Raw genomic sequence first — 12,390 nt, forward strand, 5'->3', positions numbered from 1 at the left:
CTTGTGATCACCTGTGTGCAATAACTCACCTGTCCTGTAGGTGTCAGCAGCTCCCCCTGCTGATCATCTGTTAGTGACATAACAGCAGCCACATTATCACCAACAACATGTCAAAATGTTTGTTGTGTTCGTGTTCGGCCATCAGAGTCAGTGAAGAAGCAGCAGGACGCAGCGTGTGCTCATTAAATATTGATTTAATATTTAATATTCAGTTGAGGAAATGAAGAAGCAGAACGTGTTACCCACCAAACAAACAATGCATTAGAAAAATAAAAAGCATTTTCTGACTAAAAGAACACCAAAGGTTCATCCTGCCCCCCCCCCCCCCCCCCCCCCAGCTTTCCCTTCTGATTATTGATTATTAGTCAGCTGACAGAAACAAACACCAAACAGCCATCACACGTTTCCTGTGTTTGACAACACGCACACACTTAATAGACTCTGAGTCTGTTTTTAACTTCCTGTATAATGAAAGTCCATCGCCATGATGACAACAGAACAAATACTGACTCAGCATTAATAACTGACATCATCACCATCACCATCATCATCAGTGGCACAAGCTTCACCTGCGACATGACGTCAGTCTGTTTCTCATTAAATCCTTCAACAGGAAGTTTCACCTGTGTGACATCACAGGAAACTGAATCACAAATACAGTGTGAGGAAGGTTCGTGACAGCGTTAATGTTCGGACATTTCAACCTTCACACAGCCTTTGTTTGGATTCTTGTTCTGCTGATTTTAAGTTTTACTCAACCAACAGTTTAATAAAGTTTTTCTTTTTTAAATAAAGAGCAGATGTGAGGACAGTCGGTCAGTTTGAGATCAACAGATGAATGAAAGGTTTCAATGATCAGCATTAATGATGATCTGTTTGTTATCATCCTGCATTTTACCCATTCATCACTATGAACTGATTAATTAATAAAATAAGAGTTAGTGGCGGTCGATGTGACGCGTTCACCTGTGGAGGAAGGGTGTGGCTGAATTTCAGAATAAAGTGATGAATTGATTGTTACTGATTCTTTAGTTATTAGTCAAATGAATGATGACTGGATATAAAACTAATAATCTCTGTTCTTAATTTAATGATCATTTTGTCTGTTTTCTAATAAAAGCTGAAGTCTGACAGAATAAACTCAGTTCATCTCTTCTTCTTCTTCAGGTGTCAGCGACGCAGCTGACGTCTTGGAGGTGACTCATTAAAGGGACTTTAACACCAGAGACTCATATACTGATTATTAGAGGCTGAATACTGTGTATTGATTATCACTGATTATGTGAGAGCAGGTCGAGGAACAGATCAATTCATGCAAATCGATCAACTTCAGTTTCTCGTCCCATCGCTCACAGGAGCTTTAAATCTTTGGCTTTAAAGAGAAAACTCAAACATCTGCAGTTTGACCCACAGCTGATCAGCAGTTTACACCGAGACACAGGAGACGCTGCTGCTTTAAAATCACTCTAACAAACCTCAGTGTGATTCAGCTGAAACATCAACGATCATCTCTGTGAGTCCAGCTGCAGATCATCTGTCCACATCTTTAATACTGATTCACTGTTTTCAGACTTTCTAAACAAAGAAAATTCTCTAAATTAAAAATAAACATTTCCTGGAAACAAGATGTCGTCTTACACTCTGAGACTCTCTGCTGATTTTCAACCAGTTGTGTGTTTCTGTTGGAGGACGGGCGCTGAGCTCAGCAGCTATCTGTCACTATCTTACCATGATAAATTAATGACATGCCAAATTATTCTACAGATGAATCAGACGTGAGAAATATCTTCTCTGGTGTCGACTGTTGAAGCTGATGTTCGAGGCCTGACAAGGTGAAAAAACCTCAACATTCATTTAATACATTTTCTTTTTCTATCTGTGATGAAAGCAGCAGCTCGTCTCTGTGTCTCTGTGAACGGGACGATCCCGAGGACAAACTGTTTGAAAATAAAAAGGAGACGCTGTCCGACCACGACACAGTGACGACCTCTCAGAGAACAGAGAGTGAAGCCCTTCAGATCAGGTTTACTTAAGGAGTCACTCCTGAATCAGGTTTCAGTCCACAGAGACACCAAACAGGAAGAAGACATCAGTCAGTCCGTCCACCTGTCCTCTGAGTCTCTGTCATGTCTCACTGCTTAACAAGTGCAGCTTTTCATTTCCTCAGTACGACAGGTGTTGAACTACAAGGACGTCTCAGGCGTCCTGGACGTTGAGGACGGACGGTCCTCAGGCGTCCTGGACGTCTGGACGTTGAGGACGGACGGTCCTCAGGCGTCCTGGACGTTGAGGACGGACGGTCCCCAGGCATCCTGGACGTCTGGACGTTGAGGACGGACGGTCCCCAGGCATCCTGGACGTCTGGACATAGAGGACTGACTGTCCTCAGGCGTCCTGGACGTAGAGGACGGACGGTCCCCAGGCATCCTGGACGTCTGGACGTTGAGGACGGACGGTCCCCAGGCATCCTGGACGTCTGGACGTAGAGGACTGACTGTCCTCAGGCGTCCTGGACGTTGAGGACGGACGGTCCTCAGGCGTCCTGGACGTAGAGGAGGGAGGTGAGGCGGCGGTACACCAGGCTGCGGTGCTGCGGCTGCAGGCAGTAGGCGATGCTCGTCTCCACCTCCTGGCAGCGGCGCAGGAACCTGCAGCGGTCCCGGGCCAGCTCCTCCCAGGGGCCCCGCCGGTCCTCCTCCTCCTCACCACAGCTGGCGAAGAACTCCTCCACATCATCACAGAAACGAACCTGAAGAAGAAGAGTTGAGGTAGTGAGTTCAGGAAGTCGGGGCGACTCTTCAGACCTCCTGTATCAGAGTTTCAAGCATATTCTGTGAATAAAGATGGACGACATGACGGCTGAACTGAAGACAAACATCTGGCTAAACTAAGCCCCGCCCCCTCCATGTTTTCAGTCACCTGCAGAAAGCTGTGTAATAGGTAAAAATATGTATCTATATGAACTCACGGGTAAGATCGATGTCCATGCCGGGCAGAGGGTGACAACATGAATGTGTGCAGTATCTGTGTAATATTGTGACTGTTCCTTTTATTCTGACACAAGTGGAACCTTTGACTCTTTGAAAAGGGGTGTGAGGTCATGATTGACAGCTGTGTGAGCCAATCAGTGTGCTCCTTATCTATGGTGCTGCTTGTGATTGGTCAGATGGGTGTATGGACGGAAACTCGACACCAGCACAGTTCACTACGGCGCAGATTGTGACTGAATGACGTCACCAGCTCGACGGTGGCGGCGGCAGTATTTGGGATATTTTGGCTTCAGTTTTGGATCAAAGTGGAGACACGTGGTCATCTTCACAGAGTCTGTGGTTCACACACTTTGAGAACAAATGTTGACAGAGCATAAAGTAACAAGCCCTGTTTATTCAAATCACACGTAGAGCAGAGTGGTGACGTCTGACTGATCAATAAGTCTGATTTTAGTCATCAGTAGTTAACCTGTACCAGATGCTGTAGTTCTGCTGTTAGCCACAGGGGGCGTCTGTCTCTTCATCGCCATCATCACTTTGATTTTTACTTTAAATCTGAATGAACAGTTTCATCTGATTCAGTTTGATCAGGACAATTAACTCTTTCAACCCTGCAGCTCATTAAGACTGCTGCAAAGTAACTAAGTACATTTACTCAACTACTGAACTCAAGACACTTTTGAGATACTTGTACTTGAGTATTTCTATTTTCTGTAACTTTATCCTTGTACACGACATGTAACTGTAAGAATGAAGTCTTCTGTTTTTATTAAATCACATGTTCACGTCAAACACTGCTCTAACTTTATTCTCTTCACAAATAAACCTGTCTCATATCTCACGACTTTTTACTGCAGCACATTTATTTGATCACTTCAGATTATTAATACAAATCTAATCAATCATAAAGGATGATGTTATTATTATCAGCAGGATATACAGTCATTAAGCACCACCTGGATGATGGAAAGTTTCATCAGTGTTGGTGAACACGCTTTAACGCTCTGTCAAAAACACAAACCAGATACAGGTACAGAAACAGTACAGATCTATGTACTGTACAGTATCTGTTTCTCTACTGTACCTGTATCTGTACAGTACCTGTACCTGTATCTGTACAGTACCTGTACCTGTACAGTACCTGTACCTGTATCTGTACAGTACCTGTACCTGTATCTGTACCTATACAGTATCTGTACCTGTATCTGTATCTGTACAGTACCTGTACCTATACAGTACCTGTACCTGTATCTGTATCAGTATCTGTACCTATATCTGTACAGTACCTGTACCTGTATCTGTACAGTACCTGTACCTGTACAGTACCTGTACCTGTACCTGTATCTGTACAGTACCTGTACCTGTATCTGTACCTATACAGTATCTGTACCTGTATCTGTACAGTACCTGTACCTGTATCTGTATCAGTATCTGTACCTATATCTGTACAGTACCTGTACCTGTATCTGTACCTGTATCTGTACAGTACCTGTACCTGTATCTGTACCTATACAGTATCTGTACCTCTATCTGTATCTGTACAGTACCTGTACCTATACAGTACCTGTACCTGTATCTGTATCAGTATCTGTACCTATATCTGTACAGTACCTGTACCTGTATCTGTACCTATACAGTATCTGTACCTGTATCTGTACAGTACCTGTACCTATACAGTATCTGTACCTGTACCTATACAGTACCTGTACCTATACAGTATCTGTACCTGTATCTGTACAGTACCTGTACCTGTATCTATACACTACCTGTACCTGTATCTGTACCTATACAGTATCTGTACCTGTATCTGTACAGTACCTGTACCTGTATCTATACACTACCTGTACAGTACCTGTACCTATACAGTACCTGTACCTGTACAGTATCTGTACCTGTATCTGTACAGTACCCGTACCTGTATCTATACACTACCTGTACCTGTATCTGTACCTATACAGTATCTGTACCTGTATCTGTACAGTACCTGTACCTATACAGTACCTGTACCTGTACAGTATCTGTACCTATACAGTATCTGTACCTGCACAGTACCTGTACCTGTATCTGTACCTATACAGTATCTGTATCTGTACCTGTACAGTATCTGTACCTGTATCTGTACCTATACAGTACCTGTACCTGTACAGTACCTGTACCTGTATCTGTACCTATACAGTACCTGTACCTGTACAGTATCTGTACCTATACAGTACCTGTACCTGTATCTGTACCTATACAGTATCTGTACCTGTATCTGTACAATAGCTGTACCTATACAGTACCTGTACCTATACAGTATCTGTACCTGTATCTGTACAATACCTGTACCTATACAGTACCTGTACCTGTACAGTACCTGTACCTGTATCTGTACCTATACAGTATCTGTATCTGTACCTATACAGTATCTGTACCTACACAGTACCTGTACCTGTATCTGTACCTATACAGTATCTGTATCTGTACCTGTACAGTATCTGTACCTACACAGTACCTGTACCTGTATCTGTACCTATACAGTATCTGTATCTGTACCTATACAGTATCTGTACTTGTATCTGTACAATACCTGTACCTATACAGTACCTGTACCTGTACAGTACCTGTACCTGTATCTGTACCAATACAGTATCTGTACTTGTATCTGTACAATACCTGTACCTATACAGTATCTGTACCTGTATCTGTACCTATACAGTATCTGTATCGGTACCTGTACAGTATCTGTACTTGTATCTGTACAATACCTGTACCTATACAGTATCTGTACCTACACAGTACCTGTACCTGTATCTGTACCTATACAGTATCTGTACTTGTATCTGTACAATACCTGTACCTATACAGTACCTGTACCTGTATCTGTACCTATACAGTATCTGTATCGGTACCTGTACAGTATCTGTACTTGTATCTGTACAATACCTGTACCTATACAGTATCTGTACCTACACAGTACCTGTACCTGTATCTGTACCTATACAGTATCTGTATCGGTACCTGTACAGTATCTGTACCTACACAGTACCTGTACCTGTACCTGTATCTATACCTGTACAGTATCTGTATCTGTACCTGTACAGTATCTGTATCTGTATCTGTACCTACACAGTACCTGTACCTGTATCTGTACCTATACAGTATCTGTATCTGTACCTATACAGTATCTGTACCTGTATCTGTACAGTACCTGTACAGGGTGGTGTCAGTACATTTACTGCAGTACAGGATCTGAGTACCTGTTCCACCACTGCTGTAACCTGACACCACAGTACGCTCTGCAGGAACAGGTGTGGCACAGGGCTCAGCTCTGAAACACACATGTGTTATGTATGAACTGTTGACCTGCTCTGATGCTTTATCACATTTATTCTGTTGGATTTGAGTTTTAAGAAGAATCACATTGAATCAAACATCCTGATCAGATGATCAATAACAGGGTGTCAGCAGGTACCACACACTTCTTCTAATTGATTTCTGGGACAGATTTTCGGACACATCCTCACTGTTTAATGAAAGCAGTGCAGGTGAAAACATAGAGGTCAGTATGTGCACACGGTGCTGCACAGAGGGAGGGTCTGTATGAATATGGCTCATCTACATTTTACCAGCCCGTATGTGCAGGAGTAAAACACAGAGCAGGTTTAAAGAGAGACAGAAGAGCTCAACAACAAATTTAATAAGACTATATATATATATATATATATATATATATATATATATATATATATATATATAGTCTTATTAAAGTGTGTTAAATTCAGTGTTTATTTATATATATATATATATATATATATATATAAATAAATAAACACTGAATTTAACACACTTTCAGACTTGTTATAGACCCACAGACGACCTGAGGGACCGACACTGACGGAACTCAGAGGGGACACTGAGGGGACTCAGAGGGGACACTGTCCTGAGTCCTGATAACAAACTGGTCAGTGAGTTTCAGTTTGAGTCAGTCTGCGTCATCAGAAGAAGCGCAGCAGTAAAATGTGACGCTGCAGCAGGAAGCAGTTTGTGTTTCAGTTTCAGGATGACTGACCGTCATATTTACAAGAAAACACGTGAAGACGAGCTGCAGAGACAGAAAACTCTCACTGTTCACATTTAAAATGTCCCAAACTGTCCTCTCAGCCTGAAATATGTCAACGTCTGTGCTGCTTAGAAAGTTTGAGTAAGCACTCTAAAATAACAACATGATCTCTGATCATTATGATTATGATTATAATCATCAGTGTGTTCAGTCTGGAGAAAGTCTTTATGATCTGTCATGTTTTGTTTGAACCAAAACAAACAATATTTTTCTTTACATTTTATCTCTGAATATTTAACATCTGGCACTAATAGAAAATGATTTTGCACCGATTCTGATAATGAATCAATAATTTAAAATCATGTATTAAATTCTCTCTGGTGTCTCTGTCTTTGTCCTTTAGGACTGAAACTCTGTTTTGGACTGTTGGTCCAACAGAGGACAGGACGGACGTGTCTCTGGTTGGTTGATTTGACAGAGGTTTAAAGGCCTGAGGAAACCATCAGGTTCTGGATTTTACTCTAAATTAATATTGTGACTGAATGGTCACTGAGGGAGGGGACAACTCTCTGAATGACATGAGAAAGAAAACAAACGCACCTTTTTGGTGGTGCTGCAGCTCTGGGCGGAGGAGGTGGAGGGTTCAGAGAAGCCGCTGTCCAGCCTCTCCTCAGCCTCCTCCTTCCTGTACTCGGGTGGAAATGCTGGGTTATGGCGGGGGGAGCGAGGGGGGGTTTGGGAGGCCTTCTTAGCCCTGGTCCTGGCCCTGGGCCCTGCCTCGGCAGGCGCTCGAGTCCTGAGCGGGGCCTGGAAGTTAAAGGGGCTGTAGGGGTCCGGGGAGCAGCTGAAGGAGCTCCACAGGCGGAGGCTTTCTGCTTCGTCCACCTCACTGGCCGAGGTGGAGTCGTCCCAGATGTCTTGGCTGGATGGAGGGGAGGAGGAGGTGAGGAGAGGGGAGGCTCCGAGGGAGGAGGGAGGGTCAGGAGAGGAGGCAGGGGTGGACTGGGTGGACAAAGGAGGCGTGGGGGTGGGGATGGTTCTGGGCGGGGTGCTGGCGGTGCGCAGCCGGGCAGTGAAGTTTCGGGGGTTGTACGGGTCCACCGTTTGGCACAGTGAGTTCCACAGGCGCTCCGCCTCAGAGTCTGCCTCGCTGTCAGAGGCTTCATCATCGTCATCATCTTCATCAGTTGAATCGGACAGATCAGACGAGCCCTCGCTGTCAAAGCCATCGTCATCATCATCTTCGTCATCACTGGACTCCTCATCTGATTGGCTGCTGTCGTCATCATCATCACTGCAAGGGCAGCCCATGATGAAGGCTATGGCTTTATTCTGGCACTGAGGGGTGGTGAGGGCCGTGGCCTGATCCTCCTGAGGGGCCGCGTCCTGCTCTTCCTCCTCTTCCTGCGTCCTCTCTTCCTTGTCCACCTGTCCTGATGCAGACGCTCCCTCCTCTGAAGTCTCCTCCTCCATTTCCGTCTCGATGGTGACAGCAGCAGTGGCGGCGGCGGCGGCGGCAGTACTTTCTGTTGACTCGGCCTCCTGCTCTTCACTCAGAGCCTTCACCATGTTCAGGTGGCACACCTGGAAGTGTTCCTCCTCCAGACTGGAGTAACCATTGTCCTGATCAGGGGTCAGCAGTGCCACCTCACTGCAGGCGGCGGCAGCTCCTGACCTGCTCAGGTGGGTACTGATGCTGAGCCGGCGCTCTGTCGTGGAGCCCTCTGTGTTCTGGACTGTTTGAAGGCCTCCATTGTTCGCCGGCTCTTCTTTGTTGTCAGTCGGTCCAGTGTTTTCTCCCAGCGTCCACCCTCCACCGCCGCTCTGGACAAACACATCAGTTGTTCCGGGAGCTTTTGTTTCAGTCACCGGTTGTTGAGGACAAAGCCTTCCTGTGCCGGTCCCGTTCTCAGCCCAGGACAGGTCTGACATCAGCCCTCTGTGTGAGCTCTCCTCGCCCCCCCACAAGCTGCCCCACCACGTCCTGCTCTTCACCGAGCGCCCCAGCGGCTCCCAGTCCTTCCCTCCTGTCGGTTTAATTTCCTGAGATGACACCGAGCTCAACAGAACATGACTGAAAAAAGTCCTGACAGAAGACAGGTATCCGATCTGAGTTTGCTGGCACAGATTTAAGTCCATTTCTTCTGCGCTCTGGATCCCTATCTCCCGCAGAGAGTCAGCGGTGGGCCACGGTAAAGTGCTGCCGCCGCTCCGCTCCAGCAGGCCGGCGGCTCCGTCGTGCTGACACCGCAGGACGGTCAGGTGGGGAGCCGCGTGCTGCAGCGGCATCATGCCGTCCAGCTGTCTCAAAAACTCACTCTCCTCATCAACGAAGCTGGTTTTAACCCAGCCGGCTCCCGTATCAGCCCGGGCCGGGGCTCGGGGCCGCCCCGGGAGATATCTCTGCAGAAATGACAGCGCGGGCCTGGAGAGCAGGCCGATCCACGAGCTTTCCTGGCTGTCAAGCCCGGGAGAGGCGAGTCTCCGCCCGGCCGGAGAGGACGAGCTCTGCCCGCCGGTTAAATGTCCCTCCCCGCTCATACTGGTGAACATTTCCGAAAACTCCAAAGTGCAAAATGTGAAATTTGTGACATTACCTGAGCAGCAGGTGAGACACGTGACAGCTGTCAGACTGTGGGATGCAGCGGCGACTCAACACGAGCTCTCATTAATATCCATCAATACTCACAAACACACACAAGTGATTAATTAGTCAAACATGGTCTTTTACACCGACTGGCTCTCACAGCCGCCAGCGCAGACACAGGGAACCCGGGGGAGACTGTCCGTGACACCGTCAGCGCTCCTCTGAGAGTGGTGGTTGGACTTCTTTCTGGTGGAGAACTTTGTGACGACGGTGAACACGGTGGAATCCCGGTGTGAGGATGAATCCCGGTGTGACGACGACAGAAGAGCCATTTTGTCTGCTTTCAATGTCCGTGAAGAAGGCGGCGGCGGCGGGATCTGCTCCGGCGTCCAACGGCGGCCGGTGGCGCTGACTAGCAGGTTAGCTTAGCAGGAGAAGCTAACTAGCTTAGCGGTCAGTTAACCGGAGCGGATTCAAAATATTTGATCCAAAAACACGATCCGTTGGCTTCGTTATCGAGGTTACACCGTTTTACCTCCTTCCGGTGATAACACTGTTCCGGTGTTCGCTAATAAAGTCTGATTTTAACCGCCGTGTCGCTTCCGTGTGTCGGTCTGTCTGTCTTTAGCTCCGGTTAGAGATTTCATCAGAAACTTTAGGGACCGTCAACAATCACTCGTCTCCGCTTTATGGTGAAACAGCAGTCAGGGAGCGTCGCGGTGTTACTGAGGCGGAGGGCGCGTGTTACTGCAACGCGTGCACACTGCTCCCTGTTACGTAATGGAGAAAGTCCAAGGTCTCACTGCTGCCACGTGTTTATCAGCTGAGAGACTCCCACACAGACTGACGGTCCCTTATCTGGAGCTGCAGCTCCCACACCAGCTGCAGCGGATCAGGTCCCTGCTGCAGCCCCCATATATCCCCACACCCCCGTGATCAGGGTGCACGTACACACATGCACCTCTACATGCATTAGATGGAGTGATGTCAGAGGTTGGCCATGGACAGGTGCCCTGAGTAGTTAGTGTTTTGCACAGGGGCACTTTGGCAGCGCACAGGAGGTGAACTGGCGCCTCTCCAGCTGACAGTCAACACTCCATATTTGGTCTGGAGGAGAACTTGACCCGCAGGGTTCCAAAACCAAGTCTCTGTCGACTGAGCTGCTGCTGCCCCACCATTTAAAACCCACAACCTACAAAGCATCACTGAACCCTCAGCAAACACACAGCAAACTAAAATTTATTTATACAGTGTAGACTAAACTTTATTTATATAGTGTAGGATTAAACCTTATTTATATAGTGTAGGATTAAACCTTATTTATATAGTGTAGGATTAGACTTTATTTATATAGTGTAGGATTAAACCTTGTTTATATAGTGTAGGACTAAACTTTATTTATATAGTGTAGGATTAAACCTTATTTATATAGTGTAGGATTAAACCTTATTTATATAGTGTAGGACTAAACTTTATTTATATAGTGTAGGATTAAACCTTATTTATATAGTGTAGGACTAAACTTTATTTATATAGTGTAGGATTAAACTTTATTTATATAGTGTAGGATTAAACCTTATTTATATAGTGTAGGATTAGACTTTATTTATATAGTGTAGGATTAAACCTTATTTATATAGTGTAGGATTAGACTTTATTTATATAGTGTAGGATTAAACCTTATTTATATAGTGTAGGATTAAACTTTATTTATATAGTGTAGGATTAAACCTTATTTATATAGTGTAGGATTAGACTTTATTTATATAGTGTAGGATTAAACCTTATTTATATAGTGTAGGATTAGACTTTATTTATATAGTGTAGGATTAAACCTTATTTATATAGTGTAGGATTAGACTTTATTTATATAGTGTAGGATTAAACCTTATTTATATAGTGTAGGATTAAACCTTATTTATATAGTGTAGGATTAGACTTTATTTATATAGTGTAGGATTAAACCTTATTTATATAGTGTAGGATTAAACTTTATTTATATAGTGTAGGATTAAACCTTATTTATATAGTGTAGGATTAGACTTTATTTATATAGTGTAGGATTAAACCTTATTTATATAGTGTAGGATTAAACTTTATTTATATAGTGTAGGATTAAACCTTATTTATATAGTGTAGGATTAAACCTTATTTATATAGTGTAGGATTAAACTTTATTTATATAGTGTAGGATTAAACCTTATTTATATAGTGTAGGATTAGACTTTATTTATATAGTGTAGGATTAAACCTTATTTATATAGTGTAGGATTAGACTTTATTTATATAGTGTAGGATTAAACCTTATTTATATAGTGTAGGATTAAACTTTATTTATATAGTGTAGGATTAAACCTTATTTATATAGTGTAGGACTGAACTTTATTTATATAGTGTAGGATTAAACTTTATTTATATAGTGTAGGATTAAACCTTATTTATATAGTGTAGGATTAAACTTTATTTATATAGTGTAGGATTAAACCTTATTTATATAGTGTAGGACTAAACTTTATTTATATAGTGTAGGATTAAACTTTATTTATATAGGGTAGGATTAAACCTTATTTATATAGTGTAGGACTAAACTTTATTTATATAGTGTAGGATTAAACTTTATTTATATAGTGTAGGATTAAACTTTATTTAAATAGTGTAGACTAAACTTTATTTATATAGTGTAGACTAAACCTTATTTATATAGTGTAGACTAAACTTTATTTATATAGTGTAGGATTAAACCTTATTTATATAGTGTAGGATTAAACTTT

The 12,390-nt window shown here is 43.7% G+C and overlaps 1 protein-coding gene across 1 annotated transcript; it reads right to left on the reverse strand.

The window, feature by feature from the left end:
• Positions 1 to 176: 176 nt before the first annotated feature.
• ppp1r15b (protein phosphatase 1, regulatory subunit 15B) lies at positions 177 to 10,810 on the reverse strand. Its single transcript, XM_033626920.2, has 2 exons — positions 7,633 to 10,810; positions 177 to 2,749 (listed from the first exon to the last, which is right to left on the reverse strand). The coding sequence occupies exons 1-2, from the start codon at positions 9,583 to 9,585 to the stop codon at positions 2,534 to 2,536; spliced, it is 2,169 nt and encodes a 722-aa protein (XP_033482811.2). The 5' UTR covers positions 9,586 to 10,810; the 3' UTR covers positions 177 to 2,533.
• Between the last annotated feature and the right edge of the window lie 1,580 nt (positions 10,811 to 12,390).

Source organism: Epinephelus lanceolatus, chromosome 1 (genome assembly GCF_041903045.1).
Source record: "Epinephelus lanceolatus isolate andai-2023 chromosome 1, ASM4190304v1, whole genome shotgun sequence".
NCBI classification, from domain to species: domain Eukaryota; kingdom Metazoa; phylum Chordata; class Actinopteri; order Perciformes; family Serranidae; genus Epinephelus; species Epinephelus lanceolatus.

Bases quoted from the DNA above. Each gene is read 5' to 3' on its own strand.
- ppp1r15b (XM_033626920.2), bottom strand. From the start codon at position 9,585: ATGTTCACCAGTATGAGCGGGGAGGGACATTTAACCGGCGGGCAGAGC. The intron at 2,750-7,632 runs GTGCGTTTGTTT...CTTCTTCTTCAG, and splicing joins GCTGCAGCACCACCAAAAAG to GTTCGTTTCTGTGATGATGT.